Source organism: Telopea speciosissima, chromosome 4, assembly GCF_018873765.1.
Source record: "Telopea speciosissima isolate NSW1024214 ecotype Mountain lineage chromosome 4, Tspe_v1, whole genome shotgun sequence".
Taxonomy (NCBI): domain Eukaryota; kingdom Viridiplantae; phylum Streptophyta; class Magnoliopsida; order Proteales; family Proteaceae; genus Telopea; species Telopea speciosissima.
The window spans coordinates 24,062,755-24,090,250 of NC_057919.1; the positions used below are offsets into that span (position 1 = coordinate 24,062,755).

The 27,496-nt window shown below is 40.9% G+C and overlaps 1 protein-coding gene across 2 annotated transcripts in view; it reads right to left on the reverse strand.

The window, feature by feature from the left end:
- Positions 1 to 2,735: 2,735 nt before the first annotated feature.
- LOC122658514 (phosphatidylinositol-3-phosphatase SAC1) overlaps positions 2,736 to 27,496 on the reverse strand; it is a 59,311-nt gene continuing 34,550 nt past the window's right edge. For both annotated transcript variants that reach the window (XM_043853509.1, XM_043853508.1), the window contains exons 14-16: positions 8,272 to 8,463; positions 3,682 to 3,769; positions 2,736 to 3,194 (exon numbers count right to left, since the gene is read on the reverse strand). In XM_043853509.1, coding sequence (XP_043709444.1) covers positions 2,943 to 3,194; positions 3,682 to 3,769; positions 8,272 to 8,463 — 532 coding nt within the window. In that variant the 3' untranslated portion in view covers positions 2,736 to 2,942. The remainder of the gene's footprint in view (positions 3,195 to 3,681; positions 3,770 to 8,271; positions 8,464 to 27,496) is intronic.

A 27,496-nucleotide genomic window follows, 5' to 3' on the forward strand; every position in this document is an offset into this window, starting at 1 on the left:
GCTCACTTCTGTGCGTTCACTGGCAACATCACAAAGCCACAAAGTTGCTGAAGTGTTTGCGTCAGAAATTGTCAATCTCCACGGCTTTCCTCGCACAATAGTTAGTGATTGAGATCCTCTCTTACGTCAATAAATTCTGGAGCGAGCTTTTCAAGTTGCAGGGCACTACTTTAGCCATGAGCAAGGCATACCATCCTCAGATGGATGGGCATACCGAAGTGCTCAACTGCTCTTTGGAAATGTATCTCCGAAGCTTTTGTATTGGATGAACCCAAGCAGTGGGTCAAGTACCTCCACTGGGCAGAGTATTGGTATAACTCAGCCTTCCACAAGGCCACTGGTATGACCCCTTTCCAAGCTCTGTATGGCCGACCATCATCTACTGTCATCGTTATACTGCGTATTCCACTGTTAATGAAGCTGTTGATCACGAGCTGAAAACCAGAGATGAGGTCTTTCAACCTCGCTCGTGCGCAGGCTCGCATGAAAAGCCAAGCGGATAAGGGGCTTATAGATAAACAGTTCCAACCAGGTGATTGGGTCTATGTAAAACTCCAGCCATATCAACAACATTCAGTTTCCCTGCGCACAAACCAGAAGCTCGGACAACAATTTTTAAGGCCATTTCAGGTGCTGGAGCGCATCGAAAATGTCACTTATAAATTGAAGTTACCTCCTACCGCTCGTATCAATCCTGTGTTCACGTTTCACTCCTCAGGCTGTGTATTGGTAGTCCGCCAGCTTCAACATTTCCCATGCCACTTCAGGCTGCTGACTATGATGTTGTACCTGCCTCGGTTGTGATTCTGAACTATTGTCACCTTAAAATCCAAGGGTATTGGGTGGCACAGGCCTTGCTGCAATGGAACGGATCGTCGTTAGAAGAAGCCACATGGGAGGATATCACTTTGTGCCAGCTCTAACTTCAGCTGAACCTTGACGACAAGGTTTTTCGGGAAGCAGAAGGTGATGCTATGGCAGCTAACCTAGCCGAAGCACCCATTCGTAGGAGAACCAGACCGAGGGCAAGAACCATCACTTTAAGGGATTACGTGTACAGGGGTTGACTATGAAATGGGAAAGCAGTAACGATAGGGGGATATTGGTTGTAACAGAATCAGATGGAAGGGATGTTGGTGGTTGATGAACCGAATCTGTCAATTTGCCCATCAAAATCAGTTGTTCATTGCGGATCTACTCTTAGATCAGGCTGTGTTTGTAAAACCAAATTAAGCTCAAGACGGGCAAAGGGCAACTTCTTGAATGCTAACTGAGCTGAACCGTAGGCAATTCAGATTAACCCCTAAAATGGGAGTAATTCCAGCCTGGTGAAACATAACAAAAGCCAATTGGGTAGTTTTTAACTACCCAATGAACTAATTTTCTCTCTCTTTGTCAAATAGCTGACTTGTGAAAATTTTCGAAAAGAAAAAGGGGGGAAGTTTTATTCAGTTTCTTGTTGTTGTGTCAGGAAACCTCCGGCTTGGTCCACCTGGGATGAACATGCAAAAATCGAGTGAGCACTGGAGAGCCGGTGTAGCTTCGATCGAGGATTCTCCGATGCCTAAGTCAGATCTCTATTTTAGCAGCAATTCTACTTCGCAAAAAGTGAGTCGAGTGTTTAGGCTTTTCATACCTAGGTATTTATAGAGTGATAATAGGACGGGAGAGAAGAGTCCTTGTATAGCAAGAGTCCTATTTTTTATAAGAGTCTCCTAGGTGGAATCATATTCGGAAGGGGACTCGTCACTTGGCAAGAGTCCTTATTTGAGTGTGATACGATTTCATCGTTGGATAGCGGCCCGATTCGACTGACTCTGCATATCTCGTGATCATTGGGATGTGTTGACGTGGTCCCGTGATTTAAGTGAATCGCGGTTATCATCTCGTTCGAAGACTCGGCCCAAGATATCTGACCCTTCGGCCTCAGGAGTGTTCTGGATGCTTTTGTCAGGCTCGACATCCGTGCGTGCTGGGCTCATCTGTGCCTCCGGGTGCAGAACGGGTCAGCTTGTCTGCCGATCGTTGTGGACTTGACCTTGTTACCGACCATGCAGGGCTCGGCCTGACTCCCGACCGAGGGGAACTCAGCCTTACTGGCGTCCGCACAGGGGTCGACCGATTGCTGATTATAGAGAACTCGACTGCTGTGACGAACACAGTGGGCTCAACCGTGCTGCCGAACAAGGTGGTCTCGGCCGTATGGCCGATCAATGGGCTCGGCCGCGTGTCCAACCCTTTAACATTACTTCCTTCTGACCCTAAAAGGGTCGCTTTAGAGTTAATCCAACGTTTGAGATGGACCGGTATCTGGTTCTTCCATGGACCAGGTTCTTCAACTCGGCCTCGAATGGCCACGTGTCATCCGATGATTGGCTGGTATTTTTATGGTTTATCACTTGTCCTGTATCTTCCATGCCATAAAAACCAAAGGTCTCTCCTGTATTTAACTGTCAAATTTTAATTACAGTAATTTAAAAATTTATGGAAGAAAAATAAGACCTTACTGTGAAGTGTAAACACACACTAAGAAAAACATTAGAGGAATTGTTCATAGGGGATATACCATTCATTTATAACAAATCGTAAATATAGTGCAATTACATGTAGGTGGGAGTGGGAAACAACTTTAATTTTTTTTTATTGGTAATAGAACACAACTTGATGAAACCAACAAAACAAGGAACAATGCAATTTGATGATGACCATCCCCAACCCCACACCCCAAAGGGGAAAAAAACAGAAGGGCACCCCTCAACCATATATTTACCACTAACAAATCCTACAAGATTAATCAAATGTGGCTACTTTGGAACAAAATACTATACAGGTATAGAACTGCTATGTATGTACAAAGAAATTTTCATTTTAACAGTTAAATGATGGAGAGTAAGTTTGCGTATAAACATTGCACCTTCTCTCCTAAAGATTCTGTCTAAAGATCAATTCCTCTGCCACACCCTCTCTTCTCCAATAATCCACCTAGTCAGCCTGCTTGAATCTTCAGCCAGGTATTTACAAGTGCTTGGCACAATCCCAAGGTCAGCGCCAATCTGGTCATAATCATTAAGAGCGGCTTCCATCTCTGCTTCAACTGCTGCATCATCTGCACTATCTACACTGCCCATGCGAAGAAGATCTGAGTAGTGTCTCTCTTTCTCAGGATCATGTTCAAAGGGTTCCAGTGCTGGGCCCTGGTGGTTACAGGGAAAACCATGAAGGCAGTCAGAAATGAGCAAGCCATATGCTTATTCATCCATGATGAAGGCACATCTACATAATTAAATGTTTACAAAGTTGAAAAAAAGTTCAACATGAAACTAGAAATTTTTTAAAAGAAAAAAAAAGAAGAAAGATAGGACTGCAATGGAACAGAGAATCCAAAATATGGCTTTTTAAGAAGGGAATAATAAAAAGAAACAACAAAACACCAAGAAAAATATACAAATTCTACCAAGTACAGAATACTCAATAACACCCCCCTCCCCCAACAAAAAAATAATAATAAAAAAAACTAAATGCACAAGGTAATGCCAATGTGTTCCAAAGAGAGTATACAAAGAGAGAATATTCTACGCTAAGTCATTTGCAAATCATGAAACCAATGAGACTAAACTTACCAAGACAACAAAAAATCCATCATTTTATAGGGACCAAACCAAAGGTGCATCAATATTTTACCTGACACAACTCAGAGTAGTGCTTGTATATATCACTACTTTCATCTTGATCACAAAGCAGTGTTCCACCAGACGCTTCATTAAGGTAACTGGCAAACAAATCACAAAATAAATACATTGTCTTGGCACCAGATAATTGATTAATAAACAACATATAATTCATGTGCAAATCCCAGGATATAAGAAGAGTTAAATATAAGGACCATCTAGATTCCCTAATACAAAGTTTGAACTAAACCACATGCTTTTAATAATCCTTGGATTCAAAATGTCAAGGTTACATGAATCCATTACCACAAAATTGCAGATGACCAGGAACTGAACCTCAAAAATTATCAAGATTAGTGAGTACAACAAACAAATATAATTCATTATTATATAATCAAGGCCAAGGTGAAGGACAATGACAGAAGTGACCAAAAGACATGTAAAAATGTAGAATACACCAAAAAAAGAAAAAAAATACGAATGAAGGGTTTGAGCAATAAAATTAATGAATCCAAAGTCCAATGAGCACTAAAGCCATGGGGAATCCCAATGTGGTTGAATCTGGTTTATATCATTCATAAAAAATTTCAAGAAATAACACATTTTTTCAAAGATTCTGCATATATAGAAGAAAGAGAGAGAAATTTTGAGATAATAATCTATCAAAGAATAATAAAAATGAAAGTGATTTAGAAAGAAAATCACAATTCTTAGGGCAACATAATGAGTTCAGTAGTTATAAAAAGCAGAATACTAAAATCTTCTTCTTTTTCTTTATAAAATAGGAAGAGAGTCGAAAAACATAATGAGTTCAGTAGTAACCCTCAGAAACTCTCCCTGCCTCTGTTTCATTAGGGCTACCTTTCGTACACAATTTAATGGTTCAAGAAAAAAAAAGTTCCATCACAACCACTATGGTTCAACCACATGAATTCTAACTTTCCATTCCACTCCATATACAATCTATTTCGTATTTCATCCAAATCCTCATGACACTTCTTCTTAAAACCTCCACATTGTACATTCTGTCCTTTAAAGCCTTCAACTCAATTGAACCATTATAGTTGACCTTCCGTCATCTTGTCATCTAATGGTGCTACAGGCATTAAGTGCCAAAAATGCAGTGCAAGAGCAAGTGCAGGATCACGAGCATGAGCCAATGAAAAATAATCTAGATCTAAGTGCAAGAAAAAGAACAAGTGCAGTAGCAAGGGCGTGAAAGTGAAAAAATGAGATATAAGGACAAGTGCTGCCACCTACTTAACATCCATACACATGCATGTGATTTAAGGTTTTAAGTTAAAAGATGAACTTCTGTGCAACTGCGCCTCCACACATATTTTCTTAGAATAATTTCCTCTTGATTGAGCCACGCCTTCGTGGAATGGAAGAGAACTTGATGATGCCTAGGTTCCATAGTTGTCAAGGTGTCACCTAGGTGTCCAGGTGGTTTTCTAGGAGCCTAGGCGGCTACCGCTTTATTGTAGGGCGCCTTGAACTGGTTTAATTGGTGTTTGTTGAAGTACTGTTCATGTGACACTGTTCACGTGAACAATGATTTGGTTGATATGTGTATCTTCTATTTTCCTAGTCCTAGTTGGAGTCCTAGTTTCTAATTATGTCAAGTCCTAATTCTACTGTGAGTTGTTAGTATTAGTTTCAGTTTGAGTTGTTAGTTCTAGTTCTTTTCGTATTGTAACTTGGAAATTGGAATCCTATCATGATTAGGAATTCCTAATCTGATTAGGAGTTCCCCTTTCTATTGTAATTTCCCCTCTATAAATAGAGGGGCTTACCTATCAATTGAATAATTCAAGCATTACAATCAATTCTTCTTCCATCTTCTCTTCTCTCTCAAGTTACTGGTTATAAGTCCTAGGTTTTCTACATGGTATCAGAGCAGTAAGCAAGTACCTGTTTCTCTCTGTTATTGCTGTTTTGAGAGTCGTTTTTGGGTTTCTAGTTGGAAGAAGAAACCCTAGTTTATAGACGAAGAAGAACTAGGGTTTCATATACCGTTGAAGATTTGTATGAAAATTCGTACCTGTTCTGCTGAAGATTGAAGCCTAAGTTTGTTCCTACTGCTGGCCGTTCCGCTGGTTGTATAACTATTGATATCTGGTCACAATTTCTGGTTTCGATTCACTGGTTGTTGTTGATTGAAATTTATTCCTGATTCTTCGACTGGGTTTGCTAGTCATGATTTGCTGAATCCAAACAAACCGACGCCTCTGCTGCAATAATCTCTGGTTTTCTTATTTACATTGCTGATTCTATTTTCTGCTAATCGATATCCTGCTACTAACGTCGGCTGGGTTTTCCGCCTCTGATTGCTAGTTACAGAACCAGCTACTTTTGATGGTCGGAGAACTGATTGTGGTTTCTGTTTTCAAATATTCCTCGATTTATTTCTTCTAATGGTGTTTATTGTTCTCACCTCTGCTGATGGAGTCTCTCGAGTCTTGTTATCTTTTGCTTTTGGACCTTGGTAGTGAGGTTGAAGACAATCACTGTCGTGGTATCTTTCCCTTTGGCTACAGCCAGCAAGATATTTGGTTACTTTCTTTTAATTGACCATAATGCATTCAATCCCAATGACATAGTTATTTATTATATTCCTTATTTTATCTTTTTCCTAATTTACCCTTGCCTTTATGCCTAATTCAGCTTCTATTTATCACTTACATTTGCTTCCAAGATTGCCCATACTTCATAACTAGTAATTCCTATTGCATCCCAGTGCTTCTTTGTTTACCAAAAGCCCTTGAAATATTCTGGTTATTTACCAGATTGCCACTCCTCCCTTAAATTTGGCCTTGCTTATGCACATATATATATATATATATATATATATATATATATATAAATATATATATACGGATTTCATTTAAATTACAATTCTACCATTCCCCTATTTGACTACCCAATTGACCCTTAAAATTCTGGTTTATTACCAGTTTGCCCTTTGGCTTGGATTGTATATAAAAGTGGATTTTTACCAAATTATAACCATGCCATCCTTTTTTTTCCAACACCGTTCCCTTTCAATAATTCTAATTCCCTTCATATCCCATACCTTTGGCATATACCCATAACCGCTTTGGAAGTTAATGGTATTCTCCAATTTTGCCATTCCTTCCTTTTTAATTACCCTTAGCACCTCTTGGAAAATTCTGGTATATTATGTTTTTGCCCCATCTCTTACATCATCTCTTTTATGTCCACGTGTACTACACGTGAGGGGGGGATTATGTACAATACACCTGCAGACATTGCAGAACGCAGAACTTACAGGAACATTGGTGCAAAACATAGAAGATCAGTTTTCTCCACTATTGCCATTGGGTATCCTTCGTTATTGGGTTGAGTTTGCCATAAGGGGGAGATTGAAGTATTGAAATATTGAAGATATTTGGTTGTTGCCTATTTGAGGACTTTTGATTAGGTTGATACAGTTTTTTTCCGCTACCTGATTCAGTTTGTTTTCACTACTTGCTGCTCTAGTTATTTCACTTCAAGAATCTATGTCACTATGACAATTTGAGATTCATTACGGGATAGCTATTGAAGATCGTTGAAAGCTGCCTTTTTTGAAAGACATTCCAGTACCGGTTTGCTGATCATGTATGTCCAAGTTTTGAAAATCTATTTTTTCAAGTTCTTGAAGGTTTATTTGGGAGCTGCATTCATATATCAAGCTGGATTCTGCTGCACCTTAGTTTTTTCCCATTTTGTTCAAGTTGGGCATTAATACCTTTTATGCGCCAACTTGAGGGAGAGTGTTAGCATTATTATGGAATTCTTGTTTTCCTTTTAGTTCAAGCTAGATCTTCTTTCTTTACTTATTTGTATAATCCAACTTGAGGGGGAGTGTTGAAATACTGTTCATGTGACACTGTTCACGTGAACAATGATTTGGTTGATATGTGTATCTTCTATTTTCCTAGTCCTAGTTGGAGTCCTAGTTTCTAATTATGTCAAGTCCTAATTCTACTGTGAGTTGTTAGTCTTAGTTTCAGTTTGAGTTGTTAATTCTAGTTCTTTTCCTATTGTACCTTGGAATCCTATCATGATTAGGAATTCCTAATCTGATTAGGAGTTCCCCTTTCTATTGTAATCTCCCCTCTATAAATAGAGGGGCTTACCTATCAATTGAATAATTCAAGCATTACAATCAATTCTTCTTCCATCTTCTCTTCTCTCTCAAGTTACTGGTTATAAGTCCTAGGTTTTCTACAGTGTTGAACCAGGTTCGGGCACTTATTTATGCCAAACATCATTAAAGTAAATATTTTTATATTTGTTATTTCATTTACTTAAGATATTATTCATAAATAAGCAAAATGTTGATTCCCTAGACCCCTGTGCCTATTAGGAGTTGGGCTACATGGCACAAAATTATGGAACATTTAGGGGGGGGGGGGGGGGAGTACAAAGACCAGAATTTCATAATTAAGAACCAGATTGTGAATGGCTGAAGTACAGGATGAAAGAGTCCAGAGAACTTCCATACAACAGACAGTAAAACCTCTCACAAAAATAGAGAACTTCACCTCTGAATAACATAGCATCCCATTTTCATAGAAACAAAAGTGTTAGTTACCTCTTAAAGATATCCTCCTCAGAGATCTCACCAATCAAAGAAATCCAATTGAGGTCACATAAACCAGTGGTGCTCATCTCATCATCAGACACTCCACCTGAAATTTCGTGTCCTGCAACCTTTGGGCCAGAACCACTTTCTTCAAACTTTCTCTGCCCAAAGAGCCAATTAGGGCTTTTGAGTTGTATTTCACTGCATCAGATGTATAGAACATTTAAGAGCTTGAGGCATTGTTATATCTTTTATGTGTTCAAAATGTCACCATCTACTACAGCTTACCACAAATCTAATCCAGCAGCATAAAGACTATTAGCGAATTTGCAGTTAAGAAACCAAGGAGAGAGAAAAATAAAGTATAAATTGGAGTTATCATTTATAAAGCAACATGGTTTAAGCCAAAAGATGACTATCATCTTCCCTAACAACTTTTATTCTGATTTTCCTATCAAAGGAGGGAGGGGGGGGGGGGGAAGAGATGTTGATTCCCACCAGAGGCAAGGTTAAATTTTTGTTCTTATTTGATGATTTGATCCAACTTGCCCGAGTACCTCTACTGAAAACGCCAATGATACAATTACCTTATGTATACTATACAACTACCAAATTTTGTACAGCAATTTTCTTATTCAAGTCACTTGCTAACTTCATATAAACGTTCAAGACACTGATGATCTTCTGAATCACAGCAAGTTCAACATAGTGATGTGGCCTTAACCCAATCAAGAAAGCACCAGGTTCTATCCATTTTGGTGCTGCTATAAGCCCAAAAAGAATTTTTATTTTTTGGTTGCAAAATATCAAATTCCTCAGTGTTAATTTTTTGGATAAAGTAACTGAATAGGTAGAGGTGGAGGTGGAGGTGACGAATTGCAGGTGATGGTGCATCTTTCCCTACATTCTTTGTTCTCTCTCTCTTTTCTCCTCTTTTAGAGTATTTGCCAATCCTCAACTTCTAAATCCTCTTGTACTTGTTTAGTTTTCATTAAACATATGTATAGCTTTTTCACTGCCGATCTAAAACAGAAAGGAAGCAGGGGTCCTCAAAAAAAAATATACTGCCAGTGAGGCAGTGACAAAATGCCTTTTATCACCAACTACGACATGGCAGTTTGGTTGCACTCAAACCTCATGGATATGCCAGTGTTAGCAACTAAGAAACCAGAATCACACGTGAAGGAGAAGAGTGGCTGCAAGGGGAGGAGCCGTATGTGTTACTTTGCTTTCTCCCTCAAGTACCTTATTTATAATAAAACCATTACAACCATAAAAGGAAAAAGAAACTAAACCTAGTCTAAAATAGGTAACTAACTTAGACTAGGAAACTGAATCCTAACTCCTAACAATTAAAGACATAAAACAATAAATGTTGAGAAATAGAATTGATTAATACTTATGTGAATCAATATGATTCCCTAAGCCTTTATTTATACTAATAAAAGAGAATTACATAGACACTTATGACCCTATATAGATGACATAAGTATAAACAAAGGAAATAGAATAAATAACATAAGAAGAAAATTAAGAGGAAAGGACCAAAATACCCCTACGGTATTCTGGCCTATATCTCTAACACTCCCCCTCAAGTTGGTGCAAAAATGTCACACATGCCCAACTTGGCTAGAAAAGGATGAAACACTTTGCTAGTCAGCCCCTTGGTTAACACATCAGCCAGCTGATCAGTAGACTTCACATAGGGAACACAGATAAGTCCAGCTTCAAGTTTCTCCTTGATGAAATGTCTGTCCACCTCCACATGCTTAGTACGGTCACGTTGGACAGGATTATGAGCGATGCTTATGGCAGCCTTATTGTCACAATATAACATCATTGGAAGTTGGACAGCAACTCCAATATCTTGCAACAGCCCCTTAAGCCACAACAATTCCCAGATACCATGAGCCATCACACGAAATTCAGCCTCAGCACTGGACTTGGCCACCACATTCTATTTTTTACTACGCTAGGTGACAAGGTTCCCACCAACAAAAGAGCAGTATCTAGAGATGGACTTCCTATCACTTGAACCAGCCTAATCTGCATCAACTTCAATCTTCAGATGACCATTGGGAGACAAAAGTATCCATTGTCCCGGAGCAGACTTCAAGTATCGTAAGATGCGAAGGACTACCTCCATATGAGAAGAATAAGGGTCATGCATAAACTGGCTGACCATATTTACTGCAATGGCAATGTCAGGCCGAGTGTGAGATAGGTAGATAAGTTTGCCCACCAACCGCTGATAACAACCTTTGTCAACTAGTGTGCCTTCTTTCTCCTTGAGTCTTGTCGTAGTTTCTATGGGAGTGTCTGAAGGATGACACCCAAGCAGCCCCGTTTCAGATAGTAGATCTAGGACATACTTTCTTTGAGATAGAAATATACCCTTTGAAGAACGAGCAATCTCTATCCCTAGAAAATATTTCAGAGTCCCCAGATCCTTAATTTCAAACTCACGGCCAAGGAACAGCTTCAACCTGTTGATCTCATCACCATCATTACCGGTCACTACAATATCATCAACGTAGACTATGAGGAGAGTAACCTTAGCACCCACACGTTTGATGAACAAGGTATGATCAACATTGCTTTACTGGTAGCCCATGGGCAGCATAGCCTTGTGAAATCTACCGAACCAAGCTCTAGGTTACTGTTTCAAGCCATAGAGTGCACGCTTCAGTTGACACACCTTACCCTTGGTAGCAAGACTTGAAAAACCTGGAGGAATGTCCATATATACTTCTTTTAGTTCACCATGGAGGAAGGCATTCTTCACATCCAACTGCTGAAGATCCCATCCAAGATTCACTGCACAGGATAGCTAGAGTTTTGCTACCGGTGCCAAAGTCTCCTGGTAGTCAATGCTATATGTCTGAGTGAAGCCTTTAGCAACCAGGCAGGCCTTGTAACGATCCACTGTACCATCTGCCTTCTGCTTGACCACAAACACCCATTTACAACCCACTGGTTTTTTTCCTGGAGGAAGAGCTACAAGATCCCACGTATTGTTTTTGTTCAATGCTCTCATTTCTTCCAACATTGCTGCCTTCCACTTCCCATCTGTAGATGCTTCCTGCCAATTTTTAGGAATGGAAACAAAAGAAAGGGAGGAAACAAAGGTACGAAAAGAGGGAGAAAGAGAATTATAAGAAACAAAACGGGAAAAAGGATGTAAAGTGTAGGTCCTAGTACCTTTGCGATGTGCAATGGGTAGATCAGAAGAGGAGGGCTCACCAGGAGAAGGAGGATCTGGATCCTGAGGCGGCAACTGGATGGGTATCGGTGCTGCAGTAGGCTGATTCTGCCCTCTGTTAGAACATCTCCGGTTATAAGTGAGAATGGTGGAATTGTCAATGGTCCTTTGAAAGTTACGAATGGTCCTCTGTACTGGAGTCAGCTCCCCCTGAATAGGAACATTACCACCACCTGTTTCCATGATCTCCCCCTGTATTGGATTCCCCTCAGGTGAAGGGACAGCAGCCTCGGGAGGCTGGACAGCAGGCACTGGAGGCTGGACAGCAGTCGGGGGGTGTTGGTTGGTGACTATAGGTGATGGAGGGAGGGGAAACCCAAGAGTATGAACCACATCTTCACTAGAACGCTCCCCCTGAAGAGGTGGGGAGGAATAATAGGAAAGGGTTTCATGGAACACCACATCCATACTGACCATAGTACAGCGAGTAGGAGGGTGGTAACACTTATATCCTTTCTGGGTTGGACAATAACCCAAAAAAACACACCGTAAGCCACGTGGTTCAAGTTTTCCAGGGGAATGAGTATCCCTAGCATAACAGACATAGCCAAATACTTTGGGAGGAACCACAAAGGAGGAATCACCAAGTAAAACGTCAGATGGGGCTACGGGAATCCAGAACCCGGGAAAGTAACCTATTAATAAGGTAAGCGGCAGTGAGAACCGCATCACCCCAATATTGGGATGGAATATGTCCAGCAAACATTAATGCTCTTGCCACTTCCAATAAGTGGCGATTCTTTCTTTCGGCCACACCGTTTTGGGCCGGGGTATCAACACAACTAGTCTGATGTATAATCCCATGATCAGCAAGGTATTTTTGAAATTGGGATTCCTTATATTCAGTTCCATTATCACTCCGTAAAACCTTAAGAGTGGCCTGGAATTGGGTCTGGACCATTTTATGAAAATGTTCAAAACACGAAAAAACCTGGTTTTTAGACTGAAGAAGATAAATCCAAGTATTCCGAGAATGACAGTCAATAAATGAGACAAACCAACGATGGCCAGAGATAGAGGTCTTACGATTAGGTCCCCAAACATCTGAATGCACCAAATGAAAACAAGAAGAACTCCTTTTATTAGATAAAGAAAAAGTTGCACGTGTCTGTTTGGCCAGAACACAAGCCTCACAAAAAAAATTATCCTTATTACATTTGGTGACCAAAGATGGAAATAAATGTGCTAAAATTTCTAATGGAGGGTGACCTAATCTAGAGTGCCATTGGTAAAGTTCAGAAGAGACCAAGAAGTTCTGATGTAGTGGAGAAGGTAGCGGTGAAGGAAGATGACCATCATCAAGTAGATACAGCCCACCGTGAACTCTACCCAATCCAATCGTCTTCCCAAACGCCAGATCCTGAAAAACACAATGGGAAGGATAAAAGGTTACCTTGCAGTTAAGATCACGAGCAATACTACTAATGGAAAGGAGGTTAGTAGTAAAATTAGGTATATGTAACACAGAAGACAAAGGGAGGTTGGATGTATAGTTGATGATTCATTTTCAAGAGATGGAAGAAAGGGAACCATCAGCCACCTTGACCTTGTCTTTCCCAGAAGCAAAAGAATATCTATAAAATAAGCTAGAAGTAACAGTCATGTGATCTGTAGCCCCGGAATCAATGATCTAGGGATGGGAAGCCACAGAAGCATAATGACCACCAAAAACGATACCTGACCAGGCAAAATATGAACCTGAAGGAGTTGAGGAATTGGCAGTGGCAGCGGAAGTAGTAGAGGCAGCAGCAGCAGAAGATCTTAGTATGCGCAGGAAAGCCTGTAAATCATCCTAGGATAGACCAATGTCTGTAGCCGGGGCTGTATCAACAGATTCAGATTGATTGGCCTTGCTTTTAGGTTTTTTCTTGGCAGCCCGCTTGGCTTCAAAGTCAGCTGGTTTCCCATAAAGTTTCCAGCACTTGTCCTTGGTATGATATGGCTTGTGATAGTGGTCACAGGTAATAGGACCTAAAGAAGAGCTACCAACAGATAAAGTACCAATAGGGGCAGCAGTAGCCTGGGCAGCATCTAGAGAGCCGATCTGTCCGAAACAGGAGGATGTAACATAGCAGCCCTGCGGTTTTCTTCTGAAGAGACCAGGGCATAGGACTGTTCAAGTGTGGGAAAAGGAGAATGGCCCAACACCTGAACACGAATCTGGTCATATTCAACATTCAACCCGGCCAAGAAGTCATAAACCCGAATCTTGTCAACATGCTTCTTATAGGCAGCGATGTTGGCAACTGTATCAGGGTGATAATCCAAAAAATGATCCAATTGCTGCCAGAGGCTGCGGAGAGTGGCATAATATTTAGACACAGTGAAGTCTCCTTGAGTAGTATGAAGGACCTTCTTACGAAGCTCATAAACCTGAGCATCATTACCAAGCTGCCCATATGTCTCTTTACATGCTACCCAAATCTGAGAAGCTGTATCAAGTAGAAGAAAGCCCTGTGCAAGATCTGAATTCATAGAACCAACAAAATATGACATAAGAAGACCATTGTTGGCTAGCCATCGAGTCTTGGCAGGACCAGGGGCAGTCGGCATAGGGATAGTCCCATCAATATAACCAGTGAGGCCACGGCCAGCAATAGCAAAAGATGCAGATCGAGACCATAGCAGATAGTTGTTGCCGTCTAACTTGATACGGTTAGGGTGGAGATCATGAAAATCAGATTTGTCATGGTTAACCGGATCAGATGTAGCCGTGGACATATCAGTGGAGTCACCCATGGTGCAAAGAAGAGCTGTCCAGCAGAGAAACCCACCGGAGAGACCACACCAGGTGCTGAAAGGTGAGCCGAATGACCCTTGGTGATGGGAAATACACCGCCCAAAAAACCAGCAGCAAAAGAGGAGCCCTCCCCAAGATCGAGTGTGTTAGGGTTGTTGAAGAAAACCCAAAAAAAAACAGAGATCGATGGGGCAGGTTAATCCAAAAAAAAATTGTTGAAGAATGCTGATCAACTCTGTCCAATATACTGTAGAGATTGTCCTTGATGAAGAATAAAAAACACCAAAAGAAGCAGGAGCCGCAAGCAGCCCAATCCCAAACCGAGAAGATGCAAGGTTTTTGTGAAGTAAAAAAAACCTGAAAGGAGGTCTCGATAGGGAGATGGGGTCTTCAGGTCTGAAGTAGTCTCGATAGGAGCAGGCCAATGTCGCAGGAGGCTTCCCAATAGAAGGAGAAGCAGTCCTAATAAATCCTGGACTGAACTTAAATAAAAACAGGAAACTCCAATTATCGCAATAGTGAACCAGCAGCCATCGAGAGAAAGGTTTAGGTCGTGGAAAAAAAGGAATAAAAGAGGTGGGAAGGGGCAGCAACTAAATCATGTGATCACCTCTGCATTGCTGCCCTTAGAGAAGGAGAAGAAGCAAGGAGAAGGGGGAGAAAAAAAATCGAGATAGAAGGGAAAGAGAAGAGAACACGATGGGAGGGAGGGAGGGGTTTTTGAAAAAATTAGAATCGTTGCTCTGATGCCATGTTGAGAAATAGAATTGATTAATGCTCAAGTAAATCAATATGATTCCCTAAGCCTTTATTTATACTAATAAAAGAGAATTACATAGACACTTATGCCCCTATATAGATGACATAAGTATAAACAAAGGAAATAGAATAAATAACATAAGAAGAAAATTAAGAGGAAAGGACCAGAATACCCCTACGGTATTCTGGCCTATATCTCTAACAATAAAGGAAACCATAATGGACTTAACCATAATAGGGACACTCCCCCTATCGTGGTACACTTCTCAACACTCCCCCCTCAAGCTGGAGTGTACAGATATCAAAAGAAAGGTTCTAGCTTGGACCAAAAAGAATAGAAAATCAAACTCAACACCAGTCTTAAATAGTAGTTGTAGACTTCAGTGAGCACAGAGGAAACTCCAATAAAACCAGTAGAAATATCAGCCCAAGCACTAGACGATAGATAACATCAACCGCAACCAAAAACAGCAGATAGGTAACGATGACAGATGCTCTCCAATAATTGCAGAACTTGATTTCTAATAAGAGAACACTCGATCTTCAAACAAAGGAAGGATCAATTCAATCGCACAAAGTGGAATTTTCCTGTTGATCTTCAAAAAACACCATATCATGCTTAAAAGATGGAGGGCAGTAACTTCGAAGTTTTCCTTCAAAAGTAAAAATCTTCACTGAAATAAATCTTGAGAAAGATAAGACTCTCCAATTGATGACTTGTGTAGAGCAGATATGCAAATAGTAATAATGTAATATCCAATTCCAATCTCCCCCTCACGTGTAGCAGTACACTTGAACAAATAACAGCCAATAATCAACATCTCAAAGCACGGGCATCACAAAAAATCCCATAAACAAGAGCACCACAAATAACACCTATAGATAAAAGAATCCCAATATCAGTTTCTAACCTCCCCTCAATGGAGCCAACAACCGCCATGCAAGGTCCAACCTTCAAAGAAGTACAAATCCCACCTGTGTTCAGGGCCCACCTGAGCAACTATACTTAAAGAATTCTGAAGAAATGTCGGAATTAAAAGGGTAATGGCAGTTCGGTATATGACCAGCATCTCAATAATTTTCAATCTCCCCCTCAAAACAAACTCCAACCTCAATATCATTTAAGTACCAAGTTGCCAAAAAACAAATTGATGTGATATGGGCCCACCAAAGCAATGATATGGCACATATGTATACCCAATGGCAATTCTGTAATTACATCATGCAATCTTCAATTGGTGTGGAACCCGGGTCAAAATAACCAATTTCGTTCAGGATGGACCCAACCAACTCCAAGTATGCAATAGGCAATAGCAAGAGGTAATGGCAAAAGTGTAATTTAAGTGAAATCCATATATATGCATAAGGCCGGCCAAATTTAAGGGAGGAGTGGTGTGTGTTACTTTGCTTCCTCCCTCAAGTATCTTATTCATAATAAAACCATTACAAACATAAAAGGAAAAAGAAACTAAACCTAGTCTAAAATAGGTAACTTAGACTAGGAAATTGACTCCTAACTCCTAACAATTAAAGACAAAAAAACAATAAAGAAAACCATAATAGACTTAACCACAATAGGACACTCCCCCTATCATGGTACACTTCTCAACAGCCAGGATCAAGATTCACTTAAGCTTTCAGCCCAATCAGACATTGCAAAGTGTTGAAAAAAGGTTTGAAAAGATTTGGTGCACAGAAAACAGGAGGACAGTCCAATAAATGGCAGGGAAATGATTGAAATAGACCTCTGATTTAACAACTAGACAATTTAACGATTCATGTCTGTCAAAATGGTCCGCAGCTGATACAGAAGATAGGCTCCAGCAACAGTACCAGAGGAAGAACAAGAAGAGGTCAAATTAAGCCTGCGGTTCCAGATTTCCAGATTCCTGGAATCCTATGCCTAGTCTATCATAGGGTTCTGTTATTACTTTTGTTTTCCTTTTCTGATTGTTATTAGTTGCTAACTTGCTATTTGATGTAAGACTATACCGAAGGTAACAGTCCCAATAATATAATTCAAACTCCAATAAACTCAGGCGGGAAAACTCAGACTTAGGTAAGGAAGATAAGCAGTCAAATCTGAGAATAAACTTCAAATCAGGAGAACAAATTAGACTACTCACAGTAGGGCTTCAAATAGCAGCAACAACAGAACAAAAGGGGGTCTCAAATCTGGTTCGAGTGAGGTTTGCAGAGGCAGCAATAGGAGCAGGAATTAGGACTCCAGTAGGGACCGAGTGGCCCTCTGAGAGAGTAGAACAAACTCCCAAAACCCTGCTGTGACTGAATCCCAGAATTAGAAATCACAGGGGATCGAATTCAGTAGACAAGGCCCAGGTTCAACAAGGGTAAAGTGGTCTAAACAGGCTTGAAACTTGATCTTCAACAGCACTTATATGGAGCCTTCTTGCACAGCAACAGGAGCTTGTAGCAGTCACAATCGAAGGGTTAGAAATCTTCAAACAGCAACAGAGAACAAAAGAAATAAAGGAGAAGGGAACTCGAGATAGAGGTGGGTGATAGAAGAAGATAGGAGAAAGGGGATAGGGATGGGCTTTCTCAGCCCTGAGTCTCTCACCCACAGCTATCCCAGCTGTTGAACAGGGAATGTTCTCCCATAAATGATGGCAAGCATGCCTTGAAAATTCTATTATTCAATTGTGGTCCTTCCTTACAATAGGGGATCTATTAATAATTTAGGCAAGCTTACAAAGTAGAAGGTAGAAAAATATAAACTTTGAAAAATAGAAAGTACGAAGGCTTTATAGACTCAAGCCTTCTAAACAAAAAAAGGAAGGACACCAAAATAGAAACTAGGCAACTAAGAGTTTGACTGGTCAAAGACCAGCATTCTAGTCAAAATCGGGGGACATCTTGGGTCTTCTAGAAGCTCTGCTGGGCTGGCTCAATCTGGTCCAGTTCTGGTCCATTAGAAGCTGATGGTTTGATGGGCCAGATGCTTGGTTCTTCTTTTTCTTCCTCTGGTAATGCTGGCCAGTCATGGGATCTACATCACTGTTAGTTAGGCCCGATTAGGATATATTAATTCTAGTCCTGTTTTGGTTCTGTTGTCACTGTTATTTCAGAGTCCTAGTCAGTTTAAGACACCAATTAAGGTGGTCAATTAGAGGAGCTTAAATTCTGTCTTGTTTGTTTTTCTTTTCTTGATCTGATCATGTTTGAGGTCTACAGTCCTTAAGTAATCTTGATTGAATTTTATCAAGTATTATAAGTAGATGTATTGGCCCCTTCAGGCCTCCCACGATTTTGAAGTCTAACAGCTGTTGTGGACTCAGTAGATGCTGCTGTGAATTCAATGGTGTACTTCGCGGATTCCAGGTGGGGTTTTGGTGGATTCCTAGCCTGTTCATCCATCTATCTTTCTAACAATGTCTGCGCCAAAATTATAGGTCAGATCTACTCAACTTCTAAACCCTGCAGCTACTCTGTTTTCTATCAACTTTCTGATCTGATACTAGTTACAAGTCCTGCAATTATGAATTTCTTGGTTGATTACTACAATTATGAATCTAATACTAACAATCCTTGAGGTAGTAGGACTCTTCAGATAGTCACTGCATGTCAGTTCTACCAGCGGAACGGTCATTAATTGTAATTTCAGATCATTCCGATTTTTTAACTGAAGCTACAAAATTTCTCCCTACTCTGGTTCTGTTTTACTGTCTCTGTGATCCTGCTGTTCTAGTCTTCTATTAGAACTTTTCTGGTTGAGGATTAAAGTACATTATTTGGTATCAGAGCTATGACAAACAGTGGTGAAAACAGGAACAATGATATTGGCAGTCTACAGAACTGTATGATCAGCTGGCTGGAGTGGTGCAAGATTTATCTGAAGATGCTGCTGCTCTGAAAAAGCAAAGGGGATAGGTTTTTATTGGTTCCAGATCTAATAATCCCTATATTCTTGGAAAACAAAAAGGAGAGCAGTTGCATTCTGCTGCAAATAACATCTCAAACATGTTAGGAAGAGCTGGCATATAGATCATCCCCACAACGTATTTCACTAGAGGATGCTATACAAACAATTTCTGAATCTGAAAATTATACTAAACGGGGGGATGATTCAAAGCAGTTCAAGGAGGGTGGACCTAGGTACAACGGTAAGCTTGCTCCATTGTGACCAAGTGGTCACGGGTTCGAGTCTCTGGAAACAACCTCTCCGCGAAGTGGGGGTAAGGCTGCGTACATTATGACCCTCCCCAGACCCCACAGTGGTGGGAGTCTCATGCACTGGGTACGCTTTTTTTTTCAAAGAAGTTCAAGCCAGAAGTCGAGGAATATAGACAATAGAGAACCGGAGCCAAGAGCTAAACATATGCACGGGTGTACTCCCCCCCCCCCCCACCCCTCAAAAAAAAAAAAAAAAAAAAAAAAACCTCCTGCGTTGATGTACTCCGATGCTGGCGTGAGGGGGTTTGGGTATCACAAGGGCGGAATGCCAATGGAAACCCAAACGTGAGGTGGTCAATCTGCTTTGTTTTGTTTATGCCGGACCCGTATGCTTTGGGTGTTTCTTTGGTTTTTTGTTTTGTTAGTGCATGAATGGGCTAGAACCTAGTCTAACGTGTTTAATGCTTATTATAATATGTAAGTATAAGTGCATAGATGTGGGTTGATGCATTGTGTTTTGATTACTTTAATATATGCCTGGTGTGGGCTATGTATATAGGAAGGGATCAGTCTCTATCCATCCATCCGGATACTCAGGTAGGCTACCAAGTAAGTTAAGGAAGGCAGGAAGCGCATCAATAACAATGAAAGCAATCTAACAAGCTCAAACAAGCAAATGTAGGCTTTCAAGCCCGATTGCACTAGCGCACCCAGCTGAAAAACTTCAGCTGAGCACTAGCGTACAACAGTGCTCTACGATCAGCTTTACTCCGAACAAGCACTAGCGTGCAACAGCACTCTACTATCAGCTTTACTACGCCCAAGTGCTTGTTTAAGGGCATTATGAGCTCAGGGAACAACTTCTTCAGCACAACAGAGGTGGCTTTACATATTGATGGGTTAGGATTTCATTATTGAATATCAAAAGGGAAAGGAAAATATTGCAGCCGATGCATTGTCCAGCATAAGGGAAGCTGGTAGATTTCTCTCAACCAATATCTAATTAGGAAGCTACAATTAAGGAGGACACCAACTCAAACTTGGCTCTGCAAGGGTTGGTTTAAAGGATCCAGGATGGTGAATTAGTGGGAACTGGGACCTTGGGAGTTTGAGGGGGGGCTTATCTTCTTTAAGGACAGAATTTATCTTACTGAAAATTACTCTCTAATTGAAGATATCATTGGCCGGTTCCACAATAGCACACATGAAGGTTATCACAACCTTTCAAAGAATAAGAACCAATTTACATTGGCTGGGTATGAGGAAACAAATTATAAACCTTATTGCTCGATGTGACATGTGTCAGTCCCACAAGGCAGAACAAGTTTCTCCTGCTGGACTACCCTAGCCACTGCTTATTCCGCATCAAGTATAGGAAGACATCTCAACGGATTTTGTTGAAGGGTTACCAATTACTAAGGGAAAATCTATTATTTTGGTAATGGTTGATAGACAGTCAAAATATGCACACTTTATTCCCTTATCTCATCAATACATGATAACTGGAGTTGTCCAAGTGTTCTTTGATTGAGTATTCAAGTAACATGGTATGTTGAGAACAATCGACTGTGATCAAGATCCCACGTTTACTAGCAATAATTTTTCATAATTGTTTCGACTTAATGGTACAGATTTTATTATAGACTTATAATCCTCAAACTGATGACCAAAACAAAGTTGTTAGCCGTACGATGGATATGCATTTAAGATCCTTCACTAGCTCAAAACCTAAGGGGTGGGACAATCGGATATCTTGAGCAGAGTACCATTACAAGACTAGTTGGCATTCAGCTATCAAGATAACTCCCATTTGATGTGGTATATAGTCGACCACCACCATTCTTGTTGACTATACATTCAGGATACTGCTACAGTCAAGTCCATGGAGACGTCCAGGCGCCCCTTGTTGGACGACTGCCTTGGGTACCTAGGCGTCGCCTAGTTGCCTTCTTGGTATTGCTTTGACGTCCAAGCACCCTCCAACACCTTGGATCACCTAGATGCCGTGACAACTATGCGTGGACCCATGTAAGAGCTCTCCTAGTAAGTGGTTCCTAAACGTAATGATGAATTTAGAACATTGAAAATAATTAGGGGCTTGCTTTCTGGCACTGCGTTGTTTAAAGGATTATTGGCTATTAGAATCTAGTACAGACGGTTAAGGTTGCTCCATTGTGACCAAGTGATCACGGGTTCGAGTCTGGAAACAGCCTCTCTGCGAAAGCAGGGGTAAGGCTGCGTACATTATGACCCTCCCCAGACCCAGCTGTGGCGGGAGGCTCATGCACTGGGTTCGCCCCATTTTAGAATCTAGTACAGACATTAGTCTGGTTCTCTGTTGGAGTTTGGTTTATAGTGGTTCTAGTGGGTCCTGCTACACGTAAGATGACTTAATCAATATCAGCAAGTAGTTTCTATTTTTGAGTTAGTCTTCATGGGACTTTTATTATTTCATGGATTCTATTTGTTATTAGAACCTGGAAGTTCAAGAAGGTTAGTCTCGATAAATATGTATTGCTTACTTGAAACTAATTTTCTTCAATTGAGAGAAATGCTTCTTTAGTCCGGAATGTGATTGCCTCAAAATAAAAGTGTTGCCTAGGTTTTCTTCTCTTTTTTTTATAGATTTTCCACAACTTCCACCTGAACCTACTGCTAATGTAGTCCTAGGTTTGGATAATCAAACTAGGAACCAATCCAGGATCTGATCTCAGAAGGTGAATAGGTTTAGGGTTCAAATAGGCTAAATTATCTGTTTTAGGGTTAGGGTTTAAGGGGGTTTAGGGTTTGATGGTAAGGTTAGATGATGTAGGGGAGTCTTCCAGTGAAGGTCTCGTTAAGGTTTAACAGTCTAAGACTGCTAAACAGAATCAGCAGCAGGTTTGGAGTCTAGGGTTATGGTTTTTGAAAGAGGAAAGAGTGGAGTTATTAGGGTTTGGCTGGGCAGAATTGCTCCCAACTTGGATCGAGTTCTCTATGAGGATTGATGAACACTCGACCAAAGTTTGAGACAATTCCCAGGGCTGGAATGGTCTGGACAGAATGTGGAAGTTTGGAAATTTAGGAGAAAAGGGGGAATCTAGGGTTTGGAATTTGATTCCAACTTATGATGTGAAGAACAACTTGAACAAATTGTTGATGTAGAATAATCCTTGAAACAGAATTTGACTGTAGAACAGCGAATGTAGAAGATAAAAGTAACCATGAACCACCCGGGCTACCCACCGCAAGGTGTCAATCGGATCAAACATCGATTCCTTCACCCTTGATCAAACACAAGACAAAATTCTTCAATGGAGAAGAAAAGCGGCAAAAAGCTTTTCATTAATCAAAATTCGTGTTCAATGCTTGCCCCCCTTACAACCTCATATAAAAGACTCAAAAATAGTCTCCCCTACACTAAAAAGGAAAGGCCTAACCCAATCTAAACCTATTAGGTAACCTAAACTGACTAGGACACTGAAATACTAAAGGAAATATACTCAAAACATGGCTGGACTTATAGAAGAGTCCTAATCCAGCCCAATTTACATAAGAATTAAATAGTATGACCACTTAACCAAGTCACATGATCACTTAAGTGATCACATGACCACTAATTACATAAAAATAAAACTAAGGAATTAAAAGTTAAAACAGCTAATCCCTTATGCAGGCCTATTACCCATACTTTAGATCTATAAAAGTGACCTATTACATTGGAAACTGTTAACAAAACCAGAATTGGATGAATGCTTGAATGACCAGAATCAATCATCCAGCCCCTTTATTTATAATAACCAGAAATACAACTCATAATCAAAGTAGGAATGCCCCCCTTGCCTATTCCTATTAGGAATTCCCATTCCAACTAGGAATTCCAAATAGAGATCGGCTAGAGGGAAACAAACACAGAAAAAGAAATAAAAGTAAAAGATAAAACAAATAAAACAAAAGGACTAAATTACCCCTATCGGGTAAAGTAACCTATCTCAACACTCCCCCTCAAGTTGGATCAAAGATGTCGATCATGCCCAACTTGACTAGATTGGGATGAAACAATTTCCCAGACAATCCCTTGGTGAAGATATCAGCAAGTTGATCAGCAGATGTCACAAAGGGAATACAAATCAGCATTACTCTGCTTATAGCCCACAGAAATCATGGCCTTGTGGAACCAGCCAAACCATGCTCGATGTGACTGCTTCAGACCATGTAGTGCACGCTTCAGCCTACACACTTTTCCTTGGTTTCTGTCACAAGAGAACCCTAGTGGAATGTCCATATACACCTCCTCATCCAGTGCTCCATTTAGGAAAGCATTTTTTACATCTAGCTGCTGCAAATCCCATCTAAGGTTGACTGCACAAGATAATAACACACAAACAGTATTTAACTTCGCAACAGGTGCAAAGGTTTCCTGGTAATCAATGCCATATGTCTGAGTGAACCCCTTGGCCACGAGTCATGCCTTATACCTATCCACAATGCCATCCACCTTCTGTTTCACCACAAACACCCATTTACATCCAACGGTTTTCTTCCCAGGTGGAAGAACCACAAGCTCCCATGTGTTATTTTTCTTTAAGGCCTCCATTTCTTCCATCATAGCTGCCTTCCACTTTCCATCTGATAGAGCTTCCTACCAATTGTTAGGAACACGAACAGAAGAAAGAGAGGAAACAATAGCACGAAAGGATGGGGAAAGGGAGTCATAAGAAACAACATGAGATATGGGATGCTGAGTGCAAGTCCTGACACCTTTGCGAAGAGCAATAGGTAATTCAGGAGAAGGAACATTACCAGGTGGAGAGGCAAGTTCAGGAGAAGGAACATTACCAGGTGGAGAGGCAGGTTCTGGATCCGGGTTCGGCAATTGGATGGGTACTGGAGCAACAGTTGATTGAACCTGCTTATGTTTCCTTGCATAGGTCTTCACAGTACTATCATCAATCCTCCTTTGAAATTCACTAATAGTCCTCTGGACAAGAGTATGGACTGGGGTAGTTTGCTCCCCTTGAATAAAGATAGTCTCCCCCTGTCTAGGGACCTCTCCCCTTCACTCAGGGGGAGTACTAGGGGCAGGCCGAACTAGTTAAGACTCTTGGTAGACAGACAGAAGTGGAGGTGGAGAGTCAATAATCAGCACCTCTTCACTAATACTCTTCCTTTGAAGAAGTGAGGACACATAATATGAAACACTTTCATGAAAGACGACATTCATGCTGACAAAAATCAGGCGGGATGGAGGGTAATAACATTTGTACCCCTTCTGTGTAGCAGAGTAACCTAAGAAATGCAGCGGAGACTACGTGGGTCAAGTTTACCAAGGGACCTTGTATCCCTGGCATAACAAACGCAGCCAAATACCTTAGGTGGGACTATAAAGGAAGAAGAGCCAAGTAATAGCTCAATAGGGGTTCTGGAATGAAGAACCCGACTAAGCAGCCTATTAATTAAATAGGCCGCAGTAAGGACAGCATCCCCCCCCAATAAAGGGAAGGGACATTACGAGCAAACAGAAGAGCTCTAACTACCTCCAGGAGGTGGCGGTTTTTTCTCTCAGCCACACCATTTTGGGATGGAGTGTCTACACAGCTGGTCTGATGGAGGATTCCATGGGCAGTAAGGTATTTTTGGACCTGACCTTCCATATACTCTATCCCATTGTCACTCCTCAAAATCTGAAGAGTGGCATTAAATTGGGTCTTAACCAACTGGTGAAAATGCTGAAAACATGAAAAAACTTCATTTTTTGTGTGCATAAGGTAGACCCAAGTGAACCTAGAATAGCAGTCTATAAAAGTGACATACCACCGATGACCAAAAAGGGGAACTTTTCTACTAGGACCCCACACATCAGTATGGACAACATGAAATAAGGAAGAAGATCTTTTATTAGAAATGGGATAATTTGAACATGTCTGTTTAGCCAAGACACAAGGCTCACAAAAAAAATCTTCCTTATTACAATCTTTAACTAATGCTAGAAATAGAGTGGATAAAGTACCTAAAGGGGGATGTCCTAGCCTAGAGTGTCATTTGTGTAATTCAAAAGAGAAAGATGCCGGGTGACAGAACCTAGAAGGTAAAGCCTGGGTAGATGTAGGATCTCCATCAAGCAGGTACAATCCGCCATGCACTTTACCCGATCTAATCGTCTTCCCCGATTCCAATTCCTAAAAAACACACTGAGTGGGAAAAAATGTCACTTTACAATTCAGGTATTTGGTGATACTGTTAATGGAAAGAAGGTTAGTGGTAAATTTGGGAATATGCAACTCAGATGACAGTGTAGGAGAAGGAGAACAACCAATGGATCATTTCCCTGAGATGGAGGAGAGGGACCCATCAGCAATTTTGACTTTATCTTTACCAGAAGCAGGAGAATATGTATTAAAAAGACTGGAAGAACCTGTCAAGTTATCAATAGCACCGGAGTCTATGATCCAAGGAGTGGAGACTACTGATGCACAATGACCAGCAAAGGAAATACCTGTACAGGCAAAGTAGGAACCTGAATTGGCAGCAGATGTAGTAGAGGCAGCGGATGTGTTCAACATACGCCGGAGAGCCTGGAGTTCTTCCTGGGAGAAACCAATGTCAGCAGTGAGAGTTGGAGCTACACTTTCAGTGTGATTGGCTTTGTTTTTAGACTTAGCACGACCACGTTTGGCCTCAAAATCAGCAGGCTTCCCATGTAATTTCCAACACTGAGCCTTAGTGTGATATGGTTTGTGACAATGATCACACTTCACAAGCTCTTTGGCAATAGCAGTAGCAGCAACACTGTCAGAAGAAGTATTAGGGGTGGAGCCAGTAGTCTGTAAGGCTGATCTCTCAACTTTGGGAGTAATCATCATGGTAGCCCTTCGTGTCTCTTCACTGTGAACATAAGAAAAAGTCTCCTCTAAAGTGGGGAAAGGAACCCGACCAAGGACTTGCACCCGAATAGGATCATAATCATCATTAAGGCCAGCCAGGAAATCATAGACCCAAAACTGATCAACATAAGAGTGATAGGCAGTAATGTAGTAGTAGGTTGACACCGAGCATAATGATCCAATTGCTGCCATAAATACTTGAGGGCAGCATAGTATTTAGTGACAGACATCTCCTTCTGAGTAGTATTTTGGAGTGTCTTCCTGATTTCATAAACCTGAGCACCACTACCTGATCGACCATAAGTTCCCTTGACAACAGTCCATATCTGAGTAGCAATGTCAAGGAGGAGATACTGACTAGAGAGGTCAGTGGTCATAGAATTCAGAACAAATGACATCACCATAGCATCGTTGGCAACCCATTTAGTACGGGCAACACCTTCTTCAGTAGGCTGTTTGGTGGTGCCAGTAAGATGGCCAGTGAGTCCCCTACCAACCACGGTCAAGGATAATGATCTGGCCCAAATTAAATAATTCGTACCATCAAGCTTGATGGCAGCAGCATAGGGAAGAAAGTCATTCCTAGTCTGACCATCTTCTCCAGAAGGAGTAGTAGTCATCTCTGAGTCACCCATAATTCAGCCAGGCAAAAATCGATCCAATAATTTGAAAAAAATCAGATCTTCAAAAAACTGCAGTAGATGAGGCTGATAAGCAGGTCGAGGGTAGCAATGTGATAGGGGAACAGCCCCTCAAAATATCTCCCCAAGTAAGTAGCCCAAAACCTACAATCGATATGGTGTCAAGGTTTTTAAACCCTTACAGTTGAGATCGATAAAGGGAAAAGAGGGGCTGGAACTTGAGGGACTTCAAAGTTTGCTGATGTAGCTGTGATAGATGCAGTCCAGAGATCTGCCAGTAGTGCTCCAAGGTGAACAATCAACCTCACAAGTCGATAGGGTTGATTTTCCAAAAAATAAGAGCTGTCCAAAATCGCAGAGAGATGAAGACAACAGCTATTATGAACAGAAATTAGGGCATATAATGTGAGGTGAGATGGAGGGCAGCAGCTAAATCATAATGTGATCACCTCATTAGTGCTGCCCTTGAAAGATGGAAGAAACCAAGGAAGTGAGAAGAAGAGAGAGAAGAGAAATCGATGGAGAAGGGTGGAACTGTGGAAGAGAAGATCGATGGAGGGGGGAAGGTTTTGAAAACCCTAGATCAGAGAAGAAGGCTCTGATACCATGTTAACAAAACCAAAATTGGATGAATGCTTGAATGACCAGAATCGATCATCCAGCCCCTTTATTTATAATAACCAGAAATACAACTCATAATCAAAGTAGGAATGCCCCCCTTGCCTATTCCAATTAGGAATTCTCATTCCAACTAGGAATCCCAAATAGAGATCGGCTAGAGGGAAACAAACACAGAAAAAGAAATAAAAGTAAAAGATAAAACAAATAAAACAAA